General features: G+C 48.7%; 1 protein-coding gene and 1 long non-coding RNA gene across 3 annotated transcripts in view; one reads left to right on the top strand and one right to left on the bottom strand.

The window, feature by feature from the left end:
* Positions 1-27,680, bottom strand: part of LOC134968975 (uncharacterized) — an 84,944-nt gene that overhangs the window by 52,274 nt on the left and 4,990 nt on the right. Inside the window, exon 2 of the long non-coding RNA XR_010189360.1 lies at positions 2,051-2,222. This is a non-coding gene — a long non-coding RNA (uncharacterized LOC134968975). The remainder of the gene's footprint in view (positions 1-2,050; positions 2,223-27,680) is intronic.
* Positions 2,019-27,680, top strand: part of LOC134968972 (para-nitrobenzyl esterase-like) — a 143,253-nt gene continuing 117,591 nt past the window's right edge. The window contains exon 1 of one of the 2 annotated variants that reach the window (XM_063944651.1): positions 2,019-2,260. In XM_063944651.1, coding sequence (XP_063800721.1) covers positions 2,034-2,260 — 227 coding nt within the window. In that variant the 5' untranslated portion in view covers positions 2,019-2,033. Of the gene's footprint in view, positions 2,261-24,920; positions 24,987-27,680 lie in introns of those variants that run through there. The other variant, XM_063944652.1, reaches the window with a different exon arrangement.

The raw sequence follows: 27,680 nt of genomic DNA, 5'->3' as shown, positions 1-27,680 counted from the left end.
CAGGTATCAAGCTAATGGTATGGATAGTGTTGGTCTGATTGCAACCATACAATTTTGCATATGGGTGAAATGACACATTTAGTTCTATGCACACAGTGCAGGAGCAATTCCTGTACGTCCAACTTTCATATCACTCTGCGGGGAGCACTCAGTGGTTACCAGCAATGTACAAACCCAGATTTCACATCTTAATGGCCCTCAGTAACATTATATTGATGTATTTTATGCAACATGCTTTGGATATGGTTACGCTCCCTTCACTTAGTCTATTCGGGTGTGGATCATTGGGTCGACAGTGACTAGGTTGACAGTCATTAGGTCGACCACTATTGGTCAACAGTGACTAGGTTGACACCTGAAATAGATAGACACAAGTTTTGTTTTTTAATTATGTTGTTTTCTTCATAAAGTGACAGGGAACCCCAATTAGTGCACCGTGTCCCCTCACATGGCTCGCTTCGCTCGCCATGTATCAGGCAAGGTGCCTCGCTCCACTACAGCTGCACTCTGCACAGGTTACTATTCCTAATCGTAGTCCACATGGATCGTATAGTCTGAAAAAGTTTTTTCAAAAAGTGAAAAACTCATTTCGACCTTTTCATGTGTCGACTTTTGCCATGTCGACCAATAGTGATCAACCTAATGAGTGTCGACCTAAAGATTGGATACCGTCTATTCATTCATCCCTTGTGTGACTCTTGCACTCTGGTCAATCTGCAAATGATGGTGCCATTCCCGGCCAGAAATATCTTTCTCTGGTTTAGAAGCCAGCCATTCTCATGACGCTTAATACCAAATCAGGTGTGTTCGGCCTGAGGTAGCCGATATCGCCAGCAATGTAATAATACATTAGACCAGTGGTTCTCAAACTGTGTGCCGTGGCACCCTGGGGTGCCTCAAGACACTTGCAGGGGTGCCTTGGATTGGTGGTCCAGGACCATTTAAAATTATTTATGATCAATGTAATAAGCCAAACCAGTGTTAGTGGCTTCCACTAAAACAGCGTTGGTTGCTGTAAATCATAAAATATATAGACAAACAGAAGCAAATATTGTCCCTCTCCACACAACTGAGCCTAAGGATGACATATAAACACAATTTACCTAATGTAATATTTCTTTCTAAATTTCTCAATAAGAAACTTTTGGCCAAGGGGTGCCGTGAAAAAAATTCTGATACTCTAGGGCGCCGTGATTCCAAAAAGTTTGGGAACCACTGCACTAGACTATGAGGTCTCTTCAGATGGGTTACCTCGTTAATAAGTACTAAGCTTCGGGTGTATGCATCAGCAGACAAAGCCAGAAAGATAATACTTACTCATTACCTTAAAATGTCTCAATATACTGTATTGCAGATTCCATAGTCTGCGAGAAAGAAAATCAAGCTACATCTGCCACCTAGTGGTCTACAATCGCAAATACTTATCAGTAACTGATGAATGGGTCATTTGATTTTCTGCAACACTTCATTTTAGTTTAATGCCTTTCAAGTATACATTATTCACACTGCAAATATACCAGGGACGTGCAGTCAGGGGAGGCAGTGCCTCCCCTGTCATTTATGATGAAAATAATACAAGGAAGATACATATGACACATATTATGTGTCATATGTATCTTCGTTATAATACTGAAATAATTTTGAGACTTTAGACTAGTATGGGAGGCACTGCTAGCAGTGCCTCCCGTTGTCAGTGTTAATGGGCATAAAGTGGGGGGCGGGGCCAAGGACTGGGCTGCAAAAGCCCATTGAAAAAACGACGATACAGCGGCACTAGTAGAAGTGCCTCTGGGACAGGGCCTGATGTGATTGGACAGCGGATCCAGGGCTGGATCCGCTGGTCCAATCACCCACATGCTGCGGCGTCGCTCACCTCCCTCTCCTCCCGTCCTGTCATAGTGGCGCCGCTGGTGTGTTAACATCCGTGACCCCGGCGGAATGTGAGGTGGCCGCTGCTACTGATCCACAGCTGGTGGAGGGTCGGAGCCTTCCGCTTCCCTCCCCCGTGTAGTTGTCTCCCCTGCAGCGGGCCGATGATTTCAGAAGGTACCTGCTGCTTCCGCCGGCAAGTGGCGGCGGCTGGCGGGTCTCCTTTGGCGGCGGCTGGCGGGTCTCGTCATCCGTCATGGCTCCCGGCTCTCCGCAGCACCTGTCGTCTCCCCTGGTCTCCACGGCGCTTCCCGCAGCGATGCTCAGGCCGACTTCCTCCTCTGCGCGGCAGCCTGGGGGAGTCAAACAGAAGCCTTTTCAGCTTTGCAAGGTATAGGAAAACATCATCTGAAGATGCCATTACCCAGCGATGAAAAGACCTCTCTCTCTCTCTCTCTCTCTCTCTCTCTCTCTCCTTTTTCTTTTCTTTGTTATAAGTAGCTCATTTCTGTACTCCTTCCTCTCACTTCTCTTTCTCATCTCTTTCCCATTCCTTGTGTCTTTTTTTTGGGTGGGATGTACTAACCTCCCCCGCAGCGTTAAATGCCTTTTCTGCTCTCCCCAGACATCTCGGTAACCTGGCTCCTCCCCGTCCTGGCGCTGCTATTCGCTCCTGTTGTTTCCGCGTCACAGCTACCTCTCCGGATGATGTGATATGAGCACATGCGTCGCCAGTGAATACCAAGGCTCAGCGCGGCATCCGCAATGCTGAGTCCTGAGTGGTTGCGGCAGTGAGGAGGCGGTGCATGTGAACAACAAGAAGCGAATAACAGCGCTGGGACGGGGAGGAGCCAGGTTACTGAGGAGATGTCGGGAGCGCAGAGAAAGCCAGTTAACGCTGCAGGAGAGGTTAGCACACCCCGCCCTTTCTCACCTGTTTATTCTCTCTCCTCTCTTGTTTTTTTTTTTTACTTTTTTCTCCCCTACAGGTCCCCCTATTGGATTCTACTGGACAAGTGGACGTCATTATCGGCGTGGGATATAGGTAAGTAATCTCTCATTTTTACAGGTCCCACTATTGGATTCTACTGGACAAGTGGACGTGATTCTCGGCGTGGGATGTAGGTAAGTATGTGTGAGTGTGTAAGTGTGTTTTAATAAATTTTTACTTTCACGGTGTGTGAGTTGTGTTTTTATTTGGGTATTTTTGTTGTTGTAGAACTACAGGTACCAGCGGACCCGTTATTTCCCTGCGTGCTGGTACTTGTGGTTCTCCAAGTACCAGCAAGTGGGGGAGGCTTGCTGGGCCTTGTAGTTCCACAACAAAAAACAATATCCTTTTTTATTTACACACTTATGGCTATCAGCCCGGCACCCACCGCCCAGGGGTGCTGGGGACAGCCTCGGGCTTCACCCCTGGCCCTTGGGTGCCTGGAGGGGGGGACCCCTTGATTTAAGTGGTCCCCACTCCTCCAGGGAACCCCGGCCAGGGGTGACTAGTTGGGGGGGTAATGCCACGGCCGCAGGGACCAATATAAAAGTGTTCCCCGGCTGTGGCATTATCTCTCTGGCTAGTGGAGCCCGGTGCTGGTTTTAAAAATATGGGGGACCCCTACATCTTTTGTCCCCCGTATTTTTGGAACCAGGACCGGACTAAGAGCCCGGTGCTGGTTGTCTAAATACGGGGAACCCCTGTCCAATTTTCCCCCCAGTATTTAAACAACCAGGACTGGCTCAAAGAGCCCGAGGCTGGTTATACTTAGGAGGGGGGGACCCCACGCATTTGTTTTTAAATTTTAACCCATTCACACCCTTTTTCACAGATAAGCATGCACAGATCTCACTGATCTGTGCATGACTATCACAACACACCAGCAAAAAGCTCAATTTTATTACGAATTCCATACTTTCTCAGAAGTGTTTGACTATTGTCGTCAGTGACTGAGAATGCAGTGATGCAAATTAGTGGCGGAGGGCTGGGTCAGTTGATGGTGGGCGCGTTTGTAAGCCATTGGCTGTGGCAGCGGGCATCGGCTCGGGCAGTAGCGGGCATTGGCTCGGCTGCGGTAGGGGTCATCGGCAGGATTCGGCGGACATTATGGCTGCAGTGCCTCACCAGCCACTGACCTCACCGCACGCCACTGAAATATACATACACTGAAGTGCCAAAAGTAATGAGATGAGCAGTATGTAAATGTAATGGCAGATGGCGGCACCGTACTGTGACATCTTGGAAATGCCCAGACCTGCATAATTTGTCATCTGGCATCTTGTGAGTCAGTTTGCTCGTGGCAATGCGATGGGAGTAGTGGGTGCCTGACGGATGGGACATTCCATTTCCATAGTTATGCAGACCTTTAACATTCCTCGGTCTGCGGTGTCACATGTGTACCGGAAATGCCTCATCGAAGGCGGCACCACACCGTGGACAGCACAGTGGCTGAACTCAGGTGCTTATTGATCATAACCAGCGGTGCCTGGCCGGAACTGGCTAAAATCACATCTATGTTAGAAAGTGCTCTACATACAATTATTGCATTTTGAATTGCTATGTGAAACTGGAAAAGGCTTAATTAAATTATAGAGGTAGGTGTGATTTCACTAGAGTCTTCCCCAATACGACACCAAGCTCAGTGATGTAGACCATAAGACTCAATGGTCATGCAATACTGTCCTTATAATGTAAGTAGCTTAATACTCTATACTACTATGCTATTAAAATATTATAAATAAATATATTTTCTCTAACGTCCTAAGTGGATGCTGGGGACTCCGTAAGGACCATGGGGAATAGCGGCTCCGCAGGAGACTGGGCACAAAAGTAAAGCTTTAGAACTACCTGGTGTGCACTGGCTCCTCCCCCTATGACCCTCCTCCAAGCCTCAGTTAGATTTTTGTGCCCGAACGAGAAGGGTGCACACTAGGTGGCTCTCCTGAGCTGCTTAGTGAAAAGTTTAGTTTTAGGTTTTTTATGTTCAGTGAGACCTGCTGGCAACAGGCTCACTGCATCGAGGGACTAAGGGGAGAAGAAGCGAACTCACCTGCGTGCAGAGTGGATTGGGCTTCTTAGGCTACTGGACATTAGCTCCAGAGGGACCGATCACAGGCCCAGCCATGGATAGGTCCCAGAGCCGCGCCGCCGGCCCCCTTACAGAGCCAGAAGACAGAAGAGGTCCGGAAAATCGGCGGCAGAAGACGTCCTGTCTTCAACAAGGTAGCGCACAGCACTGCAGCTGTGCGCCATTGCTCTCAGCACACTTCACACTCCGGTCACTGAGGGTGCAGGGCGCTGGGGGGGGGCGCCCTGAGACGCAATAAAAACACCTTGGATGGCAAAAAAATGCATCACATATAGCTCCTGGGCTATATGGATGAATTTAACCCCTGCCAGAATACACAGAAAAACGGGAGATAGGCTCCGCCCCCTTCTCGGCGGCCTTATCTCCTCAGCACACTGGCGCCATTTTCCCTCACAGCTCCGTTGGAGGGAAGCTCCCTGGCTCTCCCCTGCAGTCACTACACTACAGAAAGGGTTAAAAAAGAGAGGGGGGCACTAATTACGCGCAGTATTAAAAATACAGCAGCTATAAGGGGAAAAACACTTATATAAGGTTATCCCTGTATATATATAGCGCTCTGGTGTGTGCTGGCAAACTCTCCCTCTGTCTCCCCAAAGGGCTAGTGGGGTCCTGTCCTCTATCAGAGCATTCCCTGTGTGTGTGCTGTGTGTCGGTACGTTTGTGTCGACATGTATGAGGAGAAAAATGATGTGGAGACGGAGCAGATTGCCTGTAATAGTGATGTCACCCCCTAGGGGGTCGACACCTGAGTGGATGAACTGTTGGAAGGAATTACGTGACAGTGTCAGCTCTGTATAAAAGACAGTGGTTGACATGAGACAGCCGGCTACTCAGCTTGTGCCTGTCCAGACGTCTCATAGGCCGTCAGGGGCTCTAAAGCGCCCGTTACCTCAGATGGCAGATATAGACGCCGACACGGATACTGACTCCAGTGTCGACGGTGAAGAGACAAATGTGACTTCCAGTAGGGCCACACGTTACATGATTGAGGCAATGAAAAATGTTTTACACATTTCTGATAATACGAGTACCACCAAAAAGGGGTATTATGTTCGGTGAGGAAAAACTACCTGTAGTTTTCCTGAATCTGAGAAATTAAATGAGGTGTGTGATGATGCGTGGGTTTCCCCCGATAACAACTGATAATTTCTAAAATGTTATTGGCATTATATCCTTTCCCGCCAGAGGTTAGGGTGCGTTGGGAAACACCCCCTAGGGTGGATAAAGCGCTCACACGCTTGTAAGAACAAGGGCTCTACCCTCTCCTGAGATGGCCGCCCTTAAGGATCCTGCTGATAGAAAGCAGGAGGGTATCCTAAAATGTATTTACACACATACTGGTGTTATACTGTGACCAGCAATCGCCTCAGCCTGGATGTGCAGTGCTGGGTTGGCGTGGTCGGATTCCCTGACTGAAAATATTGATACCCTAGATAGGGACAGTATATTATTGCCTATAGAGCATTTAAAAGATGCATTTCTATATATGCGTGATGCACAGCGGAATATTTGCCGACTGGCATCAAGTCTAAGTGCGTTGTCCATTTCTGCCAGTAGAGGGTTATGGACACGACAGTGGTCAGGTGATGCGGATTCCAAACGGCATTTGGAAGTATTGCCTTATTAAGGGGAGGAGTTATTTGGGGTCGGTCTTTCAGACCTGGTGGCCACGGCAACAGCTGGGAAATCCACGTTTGTACCCCAGGTCGCCTCTCAACATAAGAAGACGCCGTATTATCAGGCGCAGTCTTTTCGTGGGCAAGCGGGCAAAAGGTTCCTCATTTCTGCCCCGTGACAGAGGGAGAGGAAAAAGGCTGCAGAAATCAGCCAGTTCCCAGGAACAGAAGCCCTCTCCCGCCTCTGCCAAGCCCTCAGTATGACACTGGGGCTTTACAAGCAGAATCAGGCACGGTGGGGGCCCGTCTCAATGAATTTCAGCGCGCAGTGGGCTCACTCGCAAGTAGACCCCTGGATCCTTCAGGTGATATCTCAGGGGTACAAATTGGAATTCGAGACGTCTCCCCCTCGCCGTTTCCTAAAGTCGGCTTTACCGATGTCTCCTTCTGACAGGGAGGCAGTTTTGGAAGCCATTCACAAGCTGTATTCCCAGCAGGTGATAATCAAGGTACCCCTCCTGCAACAGGGAACGGGGTATTATTCCACACTGTTGTAGTACCGAAGCCGGACGGCTCGGTGAGACCGATTCTAAATCTAAAATCTTGAACACTTACATACGGAGGTTCAAATTCAAGATTGAGTCACTCAGAGCAGTGATTGCGAACCTGGAAGAAGGGGACTACATGATGTCTCGGGACATCAAGGATGCTTACCTTCATGTCCCAATTTACCCTTCTCACCAAGGGTACCTCAGGTTTATGGTACAGAACTGTCACTATCAGTTTCAGACGCTGCCGTATGGATGGTCCACGGCACCCCGGGTCTTTACCAAGGTAATGGCCGAAATGATGATACTCCTTCGAAGGAAGGGAATTTTAGTTATCCCTTACTTGGACGATTCCCTGATAAGGGTAAGATCCAGGGAACAGTTGGAGGTCGGTGTAGCACTATCTCAGGTAGTGTTGCGGCAGCACGATTGGATTCTCAATATTCCAAAATCGCAGCTGATTCCGACGACTCGTCTTCTGTTCCTAGGGATGATCCTGGACACAGTCCAGAAAAAGGTGTTTCTCCCGGAGGAGAAAGTCAGGGAGTTATCCGAGCTAGTCGGGAACCTCCTATAACCGAGCCAAGTCTCAGTACATCAATGAAATGGTTCTGGGAAAAATGGTGGCTTCCTACGAAGCAATCCCATTCGGCAGATTCCACGCGAGAACTTTCCAGTGGGACCTGCTGGACAAATGGTCCGGGTCGCATCTTCAGATGCATCAGCGGATAACCCTGTCACCAAGCACAAGGGTGTCTCTCCTGTGGTGGTTGCAGAGTGCTCATCTTCTAGAGGGCCGCACATTCAGGACTGGGTCCTGGTGACCACGGATGCCAGCCTGCGAGGCTGGGGAGCAGTCACACAGGGAAGGAATTTCCAGAGCTTATGGTCAAGCCTGGAGACATCACTTCACATAAATATCCTGAAGCTAAGGGCCATTTACAATGCTCTAAGCTCAGCAAGACCTCTGCTTCAAGGTCACCCGGAGTTGATCCATTCGGACAACATCACGGCAGTCACCCACGTAAACAGACAGGGTGACACAAGAAGCAGGGGGGCAATGGCAGAAGCTGCAAGGATTCTTCGCTGGGCGGAAAATCATGTGATAGCACTGTCAGCAGTATTCATTCCGGGAGTGGACAACTGGGAAGCAGACTTCCTCAGCAGACACGACCTCCACCCGGGAGAGTGGGGACTTCACCCAGAAGTCTTCAACATGTTTATAAAACTCGACAAGTATTGCGCCAGGTCAAGGGACCCTCAGGCAATAGCTGTGGACGCTCTGGTAACACAGTGGGTGTACCAGTCAGTGTATGTGTTCCCTCCTCTGCCTCTCATACACAAGGTACTGAGAATTATAAGATGGAGAGGAGTAAGCACTATATTCGTGGCTCCGGATTGGCCAAGAAGGACTTGGTAACCGGAACTTCAAGAGATGCTCACGGAGGATCCGTGACCTCTACCTCTAAGAAGGCACCTGCTCCAGCAAGGACCCTGTCTGTTCCAAGACTTACCGCGGCTGCGTTTGACGGCATGGCGGTTGAACGCCGGATCCTGAAGGAGAAAGGCATTCCGGATGAAGTCATTCCTATCCTGATCAAAGCTAGGAAAGATATAACCGCAAAATATTATCACCGCATTTGGCGAAAATATGTTGCGTGGTGCGAGGCCAGTAAGGCCCCGACGGAGGAATTTTTCAACTAGGTCGATTCCTACATTTCCTGCAAACAGGAGTGTCTATGGGCCTGAAATGGGAGTCCATTAAGGTTCAAATTTCGGCCCTGTCAATTTTCTTCCAAAAAGAACTAGCTTCAGTCCCTGAAGTTCAGACGTTTGTGAAAGGGGTACTGTATATACAGCCTCCTTTTGTGCTCCCAGTGGCACCTTGGGATCTAAATGTAGTTTTTGGGTTCCAAAAGTCACATTGGTTTGAACCACTTAAATATGTGGAGTTAAAATATCTCACATGGAAAGTGGTCATGCTGTTGGCCCTGGCCTGGGCCAGGTGCGTGTCAGAATTGGCGGCTTTATCCTGTAAAAGCCCTCATCTGATTTTCCATTCGGACAGGGCGGAATTGAGGACTTGTCCTCAGTTTCTCCCTAAGGTGGTTTTCAGCGTTTCACCTGAATAAACCTATTGTGGTGCCTGCGGCTACTAGGGACTTGGAGGACTCCAAGTTGCTAGACGTTGTCAGAGCCCTGGAAATATAGGTTTCCAGGACGGCTGGAGTCAGAAAATCTGACTCGTTGTTTATTCTGTATGCACCCAACAAGCTGGGTGCTCCTGCTTCTAAGCAGACTATTGCTCGTTGGATTTGTAGTACAATTCAGCTTGCACATTCTGTGGCAGGCCTGCCACAGCCAAAATCTGTAAAAGCCCATTCCACAAGGAAGGTGGGCTCATCTTGGGCGGCTGCCCGAGGGGTCTCGGCTTTACAACTTTGCCGAGCAGCTACTTGGTCAGGAGCAAATACGTTTGTAAAATTCTACAAATTTGATACCCTGGCTGAGGAGGACCTGGAGTTCTCTCAATTGGTGCTGCAGAGTCATCCGCACTCTCCCGCCCGTTTGGGAGCTTTGGTATAATCCCCATGGTCCTTACGGAGTCCCCAGCATCCACTTAGGACGTTAGAGAAAATAAGAATTTACTTACCGATAATTCTATTTCTCGTAGTCCGTAGTGGATGCTGGGCGCCCATCCCAAGTGCGGATTGTCTGCAATACTGGTACATAGTTATTGTTACCAAAAAATCGGGTTATTGCTGTAGTGAGCCATCTTTTCTAGAGGCTCCTCTGTTATCATGCTGTTAACTGGGTTTAGATCACAAGTTATATGGTGTGATTGGTGTGGCTGGTATGAGTCTTACCCGGGATTCAAAATCCTTCCTTATTGTGTACGCTCGTCCGGGCACAGTATCCTAACTGAGGCTTGGAGGAGGGTCATAGGGGGAGGAGCCAGTGCACACCAGGTAGTTCTAAAGCTTTACTTTTGTGCCCAGTCTCCTGCGGAGCCGCTATTCCCCATGGTCCTTACGGAGTCCCCAGCATCCACTACGGACTACGAGAAATAGAATTATCGGTAAGTAAATTCTTATTATAAATTAATAATATATATAATTATATATTATAAATACATTTATATTTCATTATATTTAGATGTGTTTTTGCTGGTCATTAGCATAGATCGATACAGTATATGTATTTTATTTATTTTTTAAATGTAAGATTCTTAGAACTAAAACATAATGAACCGTTGTTTATGAACGCATTTTATTTTCACATGTGATTGTGTTTCAAGCAATAAACCAGATGGAGCGTATGAAAGCCAATGGGTAACTTTCCTGTGGGTGGATAAAGAATGATCACAATGAGTTAATGGGTGATTGCAGGAATGATTGTATCTCTATGCCCTGATACAGAAATGTTATTTGTCTTACTTGTAGTCACGCTCACAGACATTCTCTCTATACATTACTTCCATGGGTGATCACATTAATGGCATCATTCGGTATCAGCTACTAATCTCTGCTTTTGAACACTTTTTCTGCTATCATTATTTTATTTCTTTCATATAGTGCCAGCATATGCTATTGCCTAAACCAGTGTTTCCCAAACCCAGTCCTCATGACCCATTCGCAGTCCAGGTGCTAAGTATTTCTATGCTTGAGCATAGGTGGATTAATTATTATCGCAGTCTTGCAGAACCAGGGCTACCCCTAATGTCAGGACTGTGAGTGGTCCATTAGGACTGTGTTTGGTAAACACTAGCCTAGACCAACCATGTATTGGTCTTGCAGGCTGCCACCAATTCTTTAATCATAATAATAATAATAATAATAAAAAATGTTATTTATATAGCATTTCTCTCCCAATAGTGTGCTTTACCTTTGTATTTACAAAAACACAAGATATAAAATAATCAGAAAAGGGAACTAAACATTTGTTTTGTGGGGGGGTTTTGGTGGGGGGGTGGAACTAAAAGGAGATTTATGGTAAGACTCACCAAGGTTAAATCTCTTTCTGCGAGGTACACTGGATTCCACAGGGAATAACGTCGGGGTGTAGAGTTGGATTTTGATCCAAGGCACCAACAGGCTAAAGCTTGGACTATTCCCAAGATGCACTGCACCGCATCCTCTATATCCCTGCCTCCGGGCACTGGAGCTCAGTTTTGTTAACCAGTCCAACGCAGTAGCATGTAAAAGAGACGGTAGATGTTAGCCACATAGAACCACATTCTCACGACAGGAGAAGGTACCAGCGGCTAATGCCATACAAACCCAAAGAAGCTAAGTGCGTCAGGGTGCGTGCCCCGTGGAATCCAGTGTACCTCGCAGAAAGAGATTTAACCATGGTAAGTCTTACCATAAATCTCCTTTTCTTTGCGGGGTACACTGGGATTCCACAGGGAATAACATTGGGGATGTCCTAAAGCAATTCCTCATGGGAGGGGACACACTGTAGCGGGCACAAGATCCCGGCGTCCAAAGGAGGAATCCTGGGAGGCGGAGGTATCAAAGGCATAGAACCTGATGAACGTATTCGCTGAGGACCACGTAGCTGCCTTGCACAATTGTTCAAGGGACGCGCCCCGGAGGGCCGACCAAGAAGGTCCAACAGACAGAGTAGAATGGGTCTTAATAGTAGCAGGAGCTGGAAGTCCAGCCTGCACATAAGCTTGTGCAATCACCATTCTAATCCATCTGAACAAGGTCTGCTTATTCGCAGGCCAGCCACGTTTGTGAAAACCAAAAAGGACAAAGAGAGAATCAGATATCCTAAGGGAGGCGGTTCTCTTCACATAGATACGAAAGACCGTTCTTTGAAGGACAAATCAGGAGAGATAAAGGCCGGAACCACAATCTCTTGGTTAAGGTGGAAAGATGACACCACCTTAAGTAGATAACCAGGGCGAGTTCTAAGAACCGCACGGTCACGGTGAAAAATCAGAAATGGTGACCGACAAGACAAGGCACCCAAGTCTGAAACCCATTTAGCAGAGGCAATAGTCAGCAAAAATAAGACCTTAAGCGTAAGCCATTTAAGGTCCACAGACTCAAGAGGCTCAAATGGAGACTCTTGCAGGGCATTCAGAACAATAGACAAATCCCATGGAGACACAGGAGGGACATAGGGAGGTTGAATCCGTAAAACACCCTGAGTGAAAGTGTGAACGTCAGGAAGAGACGCAATCTTTCTCTGAAACCACACCGACAAGGCAGATATATGAACCTTGAGGGAGGACAGACGAAGGCCTAAGTCCAGGCCCTGTTGCAGAAAAGCCAAAAGTTTGGCAGTACTGAACTTGTATACATCGTGATTCTTAGCCGCACACCAGGTGAAGTAAGAATTCCAGACCCTATAATAAATCCCAGCCGAAGCTGGTTTACGGGCTTTCAACATAGTTTGAATAACCGCCTCAGAAAATCCTTTGGCCCTCAGGAGTGAAGCTTCAAGAGCCATGCCATCAAAGCCAGTCGGGCCAGATCCTGGTAGACACAAGGACCCTGAACGAGGAGGTCTGTGCGTTGCGGAAGCAGAAGAGGACACTCTATCGAGAGACCCTGCAGGTCTGAGAACCAATGCCATCTGGGCCACGCTGGAGCGATTAGAAGTAGTATTCCTCCTTCTTGCTTGAACATCCTTATTACCCTGGGCAGGAGTGACACCGGAGGGAACACATACGGCAGCCGAAAGTTCCATGGAATTGCCAGTGCATCCACGAACACTGCTTGAGGATCCCTTGTTCTTGCTCCGAAAACCAGAACCTTGTGATTGTGTCGAGACGCCATCAGGTCTACATCTGATAGGCCCCACTTGTCCACTAGGAGTTGAAATACTTCTAGATGAAGGCTCCACTCTCCGGCGTGTACGTCCTGACGACTGAGGAAGTCCGCTTCCCAGTTGAGGACCCCCAGAATGAACACTGCCGATATGGTTGGTAGATGGCATTCCGCCCATTGAAGAATTTTTGACACTTCCAACATTGCCATGCAGCTTCGCGTGTTGCCTTGATGATTTATGTACGCCACCGTGGTGGCATTGTCCGACTGTACTTGAACAGGCCTGTTCTGTACCAGAGGTAGGGCAAGTTTCAGAGCATTGAACACTGCCCGCAACTCCAGATTATTTATCGTGAGGAGAGATTCCTCCCTGGTCCACCGACCCTGAAGAGAGTGTTGCTCCAACACATTGCCCCAACCCCACAGACTGGCATCCGTCGTTAGGAGGACCCAGTTGGAGATCCAGAAGGGACGACCCCTGCTCAATTGTTGGTCCTGTAGCCACATGCTCAGTGACAGACTAACCTCCGGAGTCAAGGAGATCATGGGAGATCTGATCCGGTGAGGCAGGCCATCCACCTGCCAAGGATTAGCTTCTGCAGAGTGCAAGAGTTAAATTGAGCGTACTCTACCATGTCGAAAGCCGACACCATGAGGCCTAGTACTCTCATCGCCGAGTGTATTGACACTCGTGGGCGAGAGAGGAAGCATCTTATCCTGTCCTGAAGCTTCAGGACCTTCTCTGGAGACAAGAACAAACGTTGGTTGTGTGTGTCCAGTAATTCCACCAGGTGCACCATGCTCTGAGCAGGGACCATTGAGGATTTCTTCCAATTGATGAGCCACCCGTGTGCTTGTAGGAATTGGACCGTCAGTTCCAGGTGACGTGTGAGAACCTCTGGGGAGTTCGCCAGGATCAGCAAGTCATCCAGATACGGCAGGATCTTGATACCATGCTGATGGAGAATGGCCGTCATGACTGCCATGACCTTGGTGAAGATCCGAGGAGCTGTAATCAGTCCAAAGGGCAAGGCTTGGAATTGATAATGTAGGTTGTTAATAGCAAACCGCAGATACTGCTGATGCGATACGGCAATAGGTATGTGTAGGTAAGCATCCTGCATGTACAGGGTTACCATATAATCCTTGGGCTCCAAAGCCAGAACAATAGAGCAAAGAATTTCCAAATGGAATTTGGATACCTTCACAAATTTGTTCAAAGATTTGAGGTTGAAAATTGGCCGGGAGGATCCATTTGGCTTCGGGACTAGGAACAGCATTGAATAGTACCCCTGCCCCTTTGAGACAGAGGCACCGGCACTATCACTCCTATGTCCAGGAGTGATTGCACCACCAAACGTAGAGTCTTTGCCTTTAAAGGATCCGAAGAGAGCAAAACCTGTGATGGGGACATGTCTTGAAAGATATGGCGTATTTGCGAGTGACGACTTCCCTCACCCAGGCGTCCCTAGTGATCTGTTACCATACCTAGGTGAACCGCAGAAGTCGGCCTCCCACCCTGGGATCCCCCGTCATGCAGCAGGATTGTCTGGTTTGGAAGCCGGCTGACAAGCAGCCCAAGAACGTTTAGGCTTGGGCTTAGAGGTTTTGGAAGTTCGATCCCGTTTCGGGTATACCTGACCCTTTGCTTTACTTGGAGGTCGAAAGGAACAAAAGGTACTTTTAGCCTTTGGAGCTAAAGGATTAGTACTTGGTAGACATGCGGTTTTAGCAGAGGCTAAATCAGCAACAATCTTGTTCAAATCTTCCCCGAATAGGATGTCTCCCTTAAAAGGGATCACCTCCAAGGTCTTTTTAGAGTCCAGGTCTACCTACCAGGACCGCAACCACAGAATCCGGCGAGCCAGAATGGACGTAGTAGACGCTTTGGCCTCCAGAACACCGGCATAAGAGGCTGCCTCCTGAATGTAATGAGAGGCTGTGGTAATATATGAAAGACACTGTCTGGCATTATCAGAAAAATCTAGAGGTAACTCTGCCTCAACAGCTTGAACCTAGGCTTCAATACCCTTTGCAGCACAAGAAGCAGCTATAGTGGGTCTATGTACAGCACCCGCAAGAGTGTAAACAGACTTCAAGCAACTCTCCACGCATTTATCCGTCGGTTCTTTCAGACAGGTGATGGTAATGACAGGCAGAGTAGAAGACACCACAAGATGTGCTACATGTAAGTCCACCAGTGGTGGTGTTTCTCAATTCTTACTTAACTCTGCAGAGAGGGGATAACGAGCTAGCATCTTTTTAGACTGGGAGAACTTCTTCCCTGGAAACTCCCAGGATTCCTGACGTATATCAACCAAATGGTCAGAATGTGGCAAAGCTAATTTAGTAACCTTCTGACGTTTCTTAGACTTATCTGAAGGAACAGTTTCATCCTCAATCTGAAGAATCAGTTTGATAGCCTCCAATAGGTCAGGAAAATCAACCTGCGTTGTAGATTCCTCATCAGAAGCATCTGCATCAGTGTCTGATGGGTCAAGATATACCCCATCTTCATCGGATGAAGTATCCGAAACATGAGTGGATTGTGAGGAAGAAATGGTCCCCTTAGATGACACCTTGGTCCTAGGAGGGCGAGGGTTAGGCTTTTGTTTAACCAAAGACTGATTTAATTGCTGTAACTGAGTAGACAGAGTATCCGCTCATGGCGGATTAACTACAGGGACAATATGTGGCTGTGATGGCACAGGAGGTCCCACAGGGGGCGTAAGTCTCGTTACCAGCGTAGTCAGTAAATTAGAAAAAGCAGCCCAAGGTGGGTCTTGGTGTGCCACAGGTGCTGCAGACTGACTGAGGGGTACAGAACCCCCGTTACCTGGACCCTCAGCTGGAATATTTTCCTCAGATAAATCCGCGGCATCAGCACTGCATGATGCAGGATCAGCCACGGATCTCCTGCCCTGTGTAGCAGACATTATATGGAAACGTAGCCTTAGGGCGTAACAGTACAATATAGCCAGACACAGTACCTGACAAAAAAAACCCTGTGGAGTGTGACTGCCAATGCAGAACACAAACAGAGGATTTAAGTGGTATATGGTGACTGAAATATACAGAGAAAAATACAAAAACAGTATATCCTGTGAAACACTATATATGTATATATATATATATATATATATATATATACTTTATATATATGACCCTGACGCACTTAGCCCCCTCAGGGTACAGAATATAGTGATAGCAAGACGTGATACACAGAATGGAAACCACGCGGCAGCTATAGGCCCACCAGTCACATGTACAATGCAGAAATTATGACACACAACAATAAGACTGCACTGGACTAGTAATACTACATAAAACTATGTATGTATACAGATATAACAATGCACAGTAACCACTGGATGTATATCACAGAATACTTAAATATTCCTGTAGTTATGCACTTGTTCTTAACTAACACTGTCTAAACGACATGTAGAATACTTAAGTGTTCTGTAAATGCACAGCGCTGATGAGGCAGGTGGCTTTATAGCGGAGACAGTGCCCAGCAGTCCCAGAATCAGCGCAGCTCTATGTAATGGCGCCCAAACGCTGATAGGGAGTGAGGGAGAGAGAGAGATGCAGCTCCAGGGTGGGAACATCTGCTGTAGATTGCGCCTGCAGCTGGGGGAGGGTCTACATGTCAGCACCTTATCTCCTCTGCTGGGCTTCACCACCGGGTACTATGGAGCCTGTAATAAACGGATTTTAGTAAATCCGACCTGTGCTCTTGGCCCTGGTGGATATAGTGGGGTCCGTGCATGGCCACAGTGTCCACGCCAGCGGCGCGGTCCGTCTCCTAGGACCGCTTCCGGATGGCGATTTCGGCGGGTCCCACCTGGTGGACCCTCTTACCTCCTCCCTGTAAGTGAGGCCACGCGATCCAGGAGAGCAGCGGCGTTGTGTGTGCCTGATGAGACTGGAGCGCCTCCGCTGTAAGTACCTGGCAACCAGGGCGCGGGAGTATACAGCGCCGCTGGGGGAGGTGATGGAGCCACAGCACAAAATGTCAGTATGACATATAGCATCTAGTACCTGTGCTGCGGCTCTTGACGTCTTCTTTCTTCTCAGAAAAGCTCTTTTCAGGGCTGCCTAACGCAGCCCTCCCTGTTAGCTGCCTGCACTGCAGGCACCAACTTACAAACTGAGCTCCAGTGCCTGGAGGAGGGGATATAGAGGAGGCGGTGCAGTGCATCTTGGGTACAGTCAAAGCTTTAGCCCAGGGTAGAGGCTAGATCCAAGTGGCCTAAGGGACCTTTTCCGTCAGGGGGAGGAGCCATGACACAAGGGGGAGGAGCTACGCCATCGGTACAGTTGGTCTAGTATCCACACCACCAACTATTACCTTTAGTAATTAGGTGGCGAGCGGAGCAGAGCGAGCCACCGTGCCCAAAGCGTGGCGAGCGAAGCGAGCCCACAAGGGTACTTTTCGGGTACCTTGTTCGGCCGCAGCTCCTCCCCCTGGTGACGGGTCTCCTCCCCTAGGTACGTCAGAAGGTCCCTTCTCCCACTCCAATATAGAACAAAGTTTAGCCTGTTGGTGCCTCGGATCAAGATCCAACTCTACACCCCGATGTTATTCCCTGTGGAATCCCAGTGTACCCGGCTGCAGAATGATGACATTAGTGAAATGCGTGAATGAACAGGTAAGGTTTGAGTCTGTTTTTGAAGGTTTTTAGGGGCCTCTCAAACTGTTCGGGGAAGCCATTTCCCTAGAGTCGGAGCTACAAAGCAAAAAGCTCAACCCCAAAATGAAGGAAGGCAGATTCTTGGTAGTGTTAATAGTCCATCATAAACAGATTACAGTGAGTGAGTAGGTCAGTAAGGGATCAGAAGTTGCTTCCGGTACTTTACATGGTAAATGGTCAGCATACCGATTGTCGGGATTCCGGAAGGTCACAATACAGACGCCGGGTTCCCGACGGGGGCACCATACCACCGCCGGTATACCGACGAGGTAGGTGAATCCCCCTCTATGGGTATCAATGGCACCCATAGAGGGAGAATAGAACCTGTGGCGAGTTAAGTACGCCACCGAGCCCGCAAAAGACTTATTTGCGCTCGCCCACCTGCCGGCATTCCACCGCTTGGGAAACCACACTGGCACCTGCACAGGCCCCATGCCATGTGCAGAATCTCCGTCACAGAATGACCCCCAATGTACGCGGTTAAGCATCCGAGTCTAAAAGCACTCCTGCGACACGTCCGTGACAATTTCATAACACATCCATGAGAATGAATATCTCTGTGCATCTGCATAGCCACCTCGCAGTCACCGCCCAGTAACACCCAATATATTCCAGAGTCTGGGCAGCCTAATCTGTCCCGTGTGCTAACACAGTGGGACTTATGTGCTGTGCAACTTTTTAGGGATTCAGTCACCAACTATGTGCACATCAGCATTGCGTCTCAACTCAGAATGACCTCACCACAAACCCTGTACCCATAGTCTACAGCAGGGCGATTTCTGCAGGCGCTGCCAGAGAGGACGGCACGGAGCCCGCACATGGGCCCTCTCCTCTCTTAATCCAGCTCTGTCAGCAATCACTGACAGATATAAAATTAAACATTGCTGCCTCCCTAGTGCGATGTCAGCATAAACACCAAAAGTGCTGTCATACCCTCCAACATTTTACACAAAAAATGCTACAAATTCAAAAAGGAGTGTAGCCAATGGTAAAGTCCCGCGGCCACGCCCCTTTTCCTATACTTTCAATGGAAGTTTAGAGGGCCAAAAATCGGTACAGACCATAAAAAAAAGGTACTGTACCTGCCAAAAAGGTACAGCTGGAGGGTATGCCACTGTATCTGCAGCAAGTCTCTGCGCTGTAGATAGGGAAAAAAATCCTTTTACTGCAGTGTCCTATGTCCTGCTGCCAGTCCGCCTGCCCCCTCCGGCATCAACAATCCCCACTCCCAAGCCGCGACGCAGGTAGAACAAAAGCTGCTGTGGCCACCATAGAGCTCCCTGCGCTGCATACTCTCTGAGCCCCGGAGCCTCCTCTGCGCGTGATGTCACAGAAGTGCCTCCCCACCGCAGCTGCACCCAGATCCCCAGAGGCCCCGACTCCGCAACACAGCACCTGGGCTGCCGGCCTGGAAGCCCCGAGATGGCTAATGTAACGGATAGAGTGGGTGATATCGCGGAGGGTAATGCCTGGACGCTGAATCAATGTAACAGGTGACAGTGCTGTGCAGTGCAGTGGGTGTGCAGTATCACTGACACTGCACAGCACTCTCACCTTTTACATTGATTCAGCGAGTCAGTCAGTTCTGCCAGCCAGTCACTATTGTTAGCGCCGGTGTCCCAATGCGCCGCATTACAGGGAAGTAGATGCACTACATAAACTACAGCTCCCAGTAGCCCTTAGCGCCGAAGCATTTCGGCACTAAGGGCTGCTGGGAGCTGTAGTTTATTGAGTGCATCTTCTTCCCTGTAATGCGGCGCGTTGGGACACCGCGCTAACAATAGTGACTGGCTGCTGTGCGAGTCTCCGGGAGACTCAGAGCCACTGCCAAAGGGAGGACAGCAGCTTAACTGCTTCCAGTAGGAGAAGCATTACCCGCCCCTCCCCCACTCGCAGTACCTCCGGGCCCCTTCCGTGGCACCCCCACACCCCTCCTCCAGCACCCGCGGTGGCTCCGGACCCCCTACCCCACCCGCCGCACCTCCGCACCCACCCCTCCCCCACCCACGGCACCCCCGGACCCATCCGCGTCTCCCTCGCACCCGCCACTCCCCCAACCACAGCACCTACTAGGTGATTCATCAGGCCCTGCGTGTGCTGTTCACGCCGTTGCAAGGGGCTTCGACCCCTTAACCATCGCACGCCCTTTGTCCATGCCATATTTAACCACTCACACAATTATGATTGGAGGTAATACTCCATATAATAAAAATATTGGCCCTCATTCCGAGTTGTTCGCTCGGTATTTTTCATCGCATCGCAATGAAAATCCGCTTAGTACGCATGCGCAATGTTCGCACTGCGACTGCGCCAAGTAACTTTGCTATGTAGAAAGTAATTTTACTCACGGCTTTTTCATCGCTCCGGCGAACGTAATGTGATTGACAGGAAATGGGTGTTACTGGGCGGAAACACGGCGTTTCAGGGGCGTGTGGCTGAAAACGCTACCGTTTCCGGAAAAAACGCAGGAGTGGCCGGAGAAACGGTGGGAGTGCCTGGGCGAACGCTGGGTGTGTTTGTGACGTCAACCAGGAACGACAAGCACTGAACTGATCGCACAGGCAGAGTAAGTCTGGAGCTACTCTGAAACTGCTAAGTAGTTAGTAATCGCAATATTGCGAATACATCGGTCGCAATTTTAAGAAGCTAAGATTCACTCCCAGTAGGCGGCGGCTTAGCGTGTGTAACTCTGCTAAATTCGCCTTGCGACCGATCAACTCGGAATGAGGGCCATTGCACGCAACGGTGTGAAGAGCGCCCGTACGGCGTGATGAATCGCCTAGTTTTATATAATGTGCTCCACTTCCTGGGAATAGGACTTTGTCTCAGAACAGGAGCTTTTCTGAGGTTTCCCAACTTACCTCATGATGGGTTTTTGCATTATATGGGTGCTGTAAATAAGAGCTGTCTATAAGTAGAATATCCTGTTTTACAGGCTAAATTCTAAGCATTGCGGCTTTGAGGGGTTATTCAGGTTTGTTAGCAAACCAAAAAAGTTAGCAATTGGGCAAAACCATGTGTGCTTAAATTCTCTGTGTGTATACCCCCATAGTGATAGCGATGCATGTCCCAGTGCGTCGCTATTGCCGGTTCTAAATTGGCCTGCATGCAGGCACGATCCTCCCACCCCCCACTCAGCACACATCGCACTGCATGCTGAGCGGGGGAAGAGATGTGTGCTGAGCGGTCTGTGCTACCCCCTTATGGTCTCAGCAAGGTGTAACGTGCACCACTGGGAATGCTGTGACTAATGGGACATTGTAGCGATGTATTGATTTAGCGTACACTGTATCTAGCATACATACAGGTGTGCAGCACCTTATTTGCACAAGAGTTGCTACCTGTCCATATTGAACATTTCAAACTGCGCTTATTGATGCTTGGAAACACCCTGTTACACCATGGAAGCAAGGGGTTTGCCTAGAGCGCAGCAGTATTTGTGTTTTGTTGCGGGGGGGCTGCTGGTACCCAAGGCGTTGTCCAGACTCCAAATGGCTAGTTATATTGTTCAGGTTTTTGATACCTGCGCCCAACCCTATACTCTGTGTTGTATGTGAGAAACAAGTGTATATGGGCTGTATAATGGGGTTTTACAGACCATATACACTAATTTCTCACATACAACACAGAGTATAGGGTTGGGCGCAGGTATCAAAAACCTGAACAATATAACTAGCCTGTTAAACCAATCAGTGCATAAGATTTTACAGCTTGATACTCCAGAAACTGTGCATGTTGGGAGCATAAAAGCCCCTATCACACATTACGGCAGCTACAGTCCCTATCAAACATTACGGCAGATACAGTCCCTATCACACAGTACGGCAGGCAGAGTCCCCTTTTACACATTACGGCAGGCAGAGTCCCCTTGCACACATTACGGCAGGCAGAGTCCCCCATGCTACTACGCATGTGCTGACTTACCAATATGACCACCCGGCATCTTACTGTGCATGTGCGGCCTTACCAATATGACCACCAGGCACATTACTGTGCATATGCGGCCTTACCAATATCACCAACAGGCATGTTACTGTGCATATGCAGCCTTACCAATATGACCATCCGGCATGTTACTGTGCATATGCAGCCTTACCAATATGACCACAAGGCATGCTACTGCGCATGTGCGGCCTTACCAATATGAACACCCGGCATGTTACTGGGCATATGCGGCCTTACCAATATGACCACCAGGCATGCTACTGCGCATGTGCGGCCTTACCAATATGAACACCCGGCATGTTACTGGGCATATGCGGCCTTACCAATATGACCACCAGGCATGCTACTGCGCATGTGCGGCCTTACCAATATGAACACCCGGCATGTTACTGGGCATGTGTGGCCTTACCAATATGACCACCCGGCATGTTACTGCGCATGTGCGGCCTTACCAATATGACCACCCGGCATGTTACTGGGCATATGCGGCCTTACCAATATGACCACCAGGCATGCTACTGCGCATGTGCGGCCTTACCAATATGAACACCCGGCATGTTACTGCGCATGTGCGGCCTTACCAATATGACCACCCGGCACGTTACTGTGCATGTGCGGCCTTACCAATATGACCACCAGGCATGTTACTGCGCATGTGCGGCCTTACCAATATGACCACCCGGCACGTTACTGTGTATGTGCAGCCTTACCAATATGACCACCAGGCACATTAATGCGCATGTGTGGCCTTACCAATATGACCACCTGGCACGTTACTGTGCATGTGCGGCCTTACCAATATGACCACCAGGCATGCTACTGCGCATGTGCGGCCTTACCAATATGACCACCAGGAATGCTACTACGCATGTGGAGCCTTACCAAAATGACCACCCGGCATCTTACTGTGCATGTGCGGCCTTACCAATATGACCACCAGGCACGTTACTGTGCATGTGCAGCATTACCAATATGACCACCAGGCACGTTACTGTGCATGTGCGGCCTTACCAATATGACCACCAGGCACGTTACTGTGCATGTGCAGCCTTACCAATATGACCACCAGGCATGCTACTGTGCACGTGCGGCCTTACCAATATGACCACCAGGCATGCTACTGCGAATATGCGGCCTTACCAATATGACCACCGGGCATGTTACTGTGCATGTGCGGCCTTACCAATATGACCACCAGGCATGCTACTGCGCATGTGCGGCCTTACCAATATGACCACCGGGCATGTTACTGTGCATGTGCGGCCTTACCAATATGACCACCAGGCATGTTACTGTGCATGTGCGGCCTTACCATTATGACCACCCGGCATGTTACTGCACATGTGCGGCCTTACCAATATGACCACCAGGCACATTACTGTGCATGTGCGGCCTTACCAATATGACCACCATGAATGCTACTACGCATGTGGAGCCTTACCAATATGACCACCCGGCATCTTACTGTGCATGTGCGACCTTACCAATATGACCACCAGGCATGCTACTGCGCATATGCGGCCTTACCAATATGACCACCAGGTATGTTACTGTGCATGTGCGGCCTTACCAATATGACCACCAGGTATGTTACTGTGCATGTGCTGCCTTACCAATATGACCACCAGGCATGCTACTGCGCATATGCGGCCTTACCAATATGACCACCAGGTATGTTACTGTGCATGTGCGGCCTTACCAATATGACCACCAGGTATGTTACTGTGCATGTGCTGCCTTACCAATATGACCACCAGGCATGCTACTGCGCATATGCTGCCTTACCAATATGACCACCAGACATGCAACTGCGCATGTGGAGCCTTACCAATATGACCACCAGGCATGTTACTGTGCATGTGGAGCCTTACCAATATGACCACCAGGCATGTTACTGTGCATGTGCGGCCTTACCATTATGACCACCCGGCATGTTACTGCACATGTGCGGCCTTACCAATATGACCACCAGGCACGTTACTGCGCATGTGCGGCCTTACCAATATGACCACCAGGAATGCTACTACGCATGTGCGGCCTTACCAATATGACCACCAGGCATGTTACTGTGCATGTGCGGCCTTACCATTATGACCACCCGGCATGTTACTGCACATGTGTGGCCTTACCAATATGACCACCAGGCACGTTACTGCGCATATGCGGCCTTACCAATATGACCACCAGGCATGTTACTGCGCATGTGCGGCCTTACCAATATGACCACCAGGCATGCTACTGCGCATGTGCGGCCTTACCAATATGACCACCAGGAATGCTACTACGCATGTGGAGCCTTACCAATATGACCACCCGGCATCTTACTGTGCATGTGCGGCCTTACCAATATGACCACCAGGCACGTTACTGTGCATGTGCAGCATTACCAATATGACCACCCGGCACGTTACTGTGCATGTGCGGCCTTACCAATATGACCACCAGGCACGTTACTGTGCATGTGCGGCCTTACCAATATGACCACCAGGCATGTTACTGTGCATGTGCGGCCTTACCAATATTACCACCAGGCATGCTACTGCGAATATGCGGCCTTACCAATATGACCACCGGGCATGTTACTGTGCATGTGCGGCCTTACCAATATGACCACCAGGCATGTTACTGTGCATGTGCGGCCTTACCAATATGACCACCAGGCATGTTACTGTGCATGTGGAGCCTTACCAATATGACCACCAGGCATGTTACTGTGCATGTGCGGCCTTACCAATATGACCACCAGGCATGCTACTGTGCAAAGCAGAGTTAGGTGCAAAAATCTTATTTAATAAAGGCCGATGCTGCTCCTCACCTCTATGGGAGGATTAAGTGTTCTGCATGCCAGCAGCCACTAGATAGCACCCAACAGAGCAATTCAGGTGTTGCTCCGTTTAGGCGCACACAGCCACCGGCACTGACATTACTGTTATGTTGTTCCGTCATTTTGACGGGCTGGTAACTAGTGTGTTATAGTAGCCTACAGGCTACTATGTTCTACTGCCATCTGAGGATGGTGTTAGCTACTGGGGCAGAGTTCCGAAATGTTTCGCATTCTCGAACTTGCTAATATGACAATTTAGAAGCCCCACAGAAACCTACTGGGACTGCTTCTGCTATTGGAAATGAAGGAACTGCAGAAGATATCCAAGGTCTCCCCTTATTCCTGGGGATGATTACATTTTGCAGGGGTTTCCCACAAACTGGTTTTCAGAAATCTGCCCTATGCCTATAGATAACGTGAGATAAGAGCGGCTGTCCCCTGTAATGCAGCCTTGTGTCATGGCATAAGCACAGCACGTCCAATACGCGTTCAGCTGGTTAGACTGTGCAGGGAAGTGCCTGGACCAGAAACAGAACAAAGGTTGAGTACATGAAGCCTGGAGGAACACAGGGAGGGGCAAAGCTGTTTCTTCAGAAGCACTGGCAGCAGCATGGCGGGGAACAAGTGAGTAGTCTCCTCATGGAGAGAAGCCCTGGTACAGGGGAGAGGGCAGCCAGAGGGTGGGATCCGGAATAGTGCTCAGGAACACTGGGGATTAGCTGCTTAACCCTTCCATAGCCACAGTCTAGTGTTATGAGTATCTGCTGAGGTCACGTTGTGTGCTGGGTGTCTGTGTACTGTACCTGAGGCTGACATTCACCTCACCATGAATAGCAGTCCAAGGGGTCTATTTACTAAGCCTTGGATGGAGATAAAGTACCAGCCAATCAACTCCTGTCATTTTTCAAACGCAGCCTGTGACATGTCAGTTAAGAGCTGATTGGCTGGTGCTTTATCTCCATCCAAGGCTTAGCAAATAGACCCCCGAGTATTTATTACGTTGCATCGTCAGGTTTAACATGGATCCATGGAGTATTTACTGTAATAAAAATGGGATTCAGTACTTTGAATTTTGGAAAGAGTGTTTTGCAATTGCATTTACTTTGTAATTGTATTTAGGATCTAATACCGCAACATGTTTTGTATGTTTACCCTATACGGCGCTGTGTATATTTTCTGGCACCTTATAGATAATAATTATTATTATTCAGAATCATTTCAGTGCAGCTCATTGTATCCTGTGCTTAGAGTATGGATGATATGCTAGTGGTATATGGTATATATTATGTTGCTGTTTGGGCTGGCTCGGAGATGTAAAGTGTTGGCGTTTGCTTGTTAGGATAGTAGTGTGAATGATGTTACATATTACATTAGAAAGTCGCTGACTAAAAAAAAAAAAGAGCATATATATAAGCTTCATCAGGAATCCATTCTGTCCTCCTAATGCATGAAATACACTGACTCTGAATTTAGAGCTATTGTAGACTGACTTGAAAGCAGACACCTGGTGACATGGAGTCCGTCTATTACAGCGTGTTACCTGACTGCTTTGTGACAAAATAGCATAGGGTCAGTGTCAACTGCAAACACAGCCTGTTACTGGGGCAGCAAGGAACAGTCTGATCAGTTTACATAGAGAGAACCCGATGTCATGTGTCCCAGCTGGCACTTACTCAGGTCTGTATAGATGCCCGAGTGATGGGTATGTGAATTGCACCGCTCCATATAATAATGCACCAGTACGGGTGTATGACCGCATGATAGTGGGCACACCTGACGCAGCGGGAAAGCAAGGACATGTTCACTATATTCTCCTCCCCCCCCATAAAAAAAATAAAAATCAAAACCAAAAAATATTTAATGTAGCTAATGAGGAATGATCAGTGACCCGTGTTTTATGCATCCTATTTATTCTGCTGAAATCTGCCCTTTCTGCCAGATTTACGCATCACGATTACTGAAGAAAGGCCTAAGGAGCCTATTTATTAACATTATTTTTACTAAAATAATGTGAAAAAGGGTGTTTTCACACACTTTTCACATTATTTTAGTATCACCTTAATGTATTAAAGGTCATTTGGAGCAGTTTTCATGAAAAACTGCTCCAAACCCTTTAGTTCACTTTTTTTTAGTAACCCACATCGCATTCCCCATACTTATAATGGGAAATGCGATCTGACCAGATTTACAAAAAAAAAAAAAAAATGTGGAAAAGTACCGCAGTGTAACCTGTGATAATCTCGCCAGCTCAGGCTGGCGAGTTCACAGGGCAGCACTGCGATGAGCACCCTTTTGCCCAGCTTTCACTGCCCCTGGCAGAGAAAGCTGAGCGGGGACCGGGCTCCAGTGATCAGCTCCAATGGACACACAAGCTGATCAATGTGTAAAAATGAAAAATAAAAAGTAAAAAAAAAAAAAAAAAAACATACTCACCTGTCAAGGGAGCCGGTGTCCGCTGCTCCGGGTCCCCCATGTGCTGCAATTTGACCCTGGTGCAGTAAAGTGACGCTGCAAAACGGCAGTGCACTTTACAGCACCGGGGGTCACAGCACAGGAGAAGGGACCGGCTCCCTGGACAGGTGAGTATATTATCCTGCCGGTGGGGGGTGGTCCACGGCGCGCAAAGGTAGTCGTGACAGGGGGGGTCAACCGGGTAGCGGCGGGGACAGCGCATGCGCAGCAGGACATCTGGGAATTTTTTTTACAAAAAATACTAGTGATGAGCGGGTTCGGTTCGTCGGAATCCGAACCCCCCGAACTTCACCCTTTTTACACGGGTCCGAGGCAGACTCGGATCCTCCCGCCTTGCTCGGTTAACCCGAGCGCGCCCGAGCGTCATCATCCAGCGGTCAGATTCTCGCGAGATTCGTATTCTATATAAGGAGCCGCGCATCGCCGCCATTTTTCACTCGTGCATTGGAAATGATAGTGAGAGGACGTGGCTGGCGTCCTCTCAGTTTTTTTCAGGTGGCTGCAAATATCTGTGCTCACTGCTTTATTGTGGGGACTGGGGACCAGCAGTATTATATAGGAGGAGTACAGTGCAGAGTTTTGCTGACCAGTGACCACCAGTATTATACGTTCTCTGCCTGAAAAACGCTCCATATCTGTACTCAGTATGCTGCATATATCTGTGCTCACACTGCTTTATTGTGGGGACTAGGGACCAGCAGTATTATATAGGAGGAATACAGTGCAGAGTTTTGCTGACCAGTGTTATACGTTCTCTGCCTGAAAAACGCTCCATATCTGTGCTCAGTGTGCTGCATATATCTGTGCTCACACTGCTTTATTGTGGGGACTGGGGACCACCAGTAT

The sequence above is a fragment of the Pseudophryne corroboree genome, chromosome 11 (assembly GCF_028390025.1).
Source record: "Pseudophryne corroboree isolate aPseCor3 chromosome 11, aPseCor3.hap2, whole genome shotgun sequence".
Lineage (NCBI taxonomy): Eukaryota > Metazoa > Chordata > Amphibia > Anura > Myobatrachidae > Pseudophryne > Pseudophryne corroboree.
This window is presented reverse-complemented; position numbering and strand designations above follow the sequence as displayed.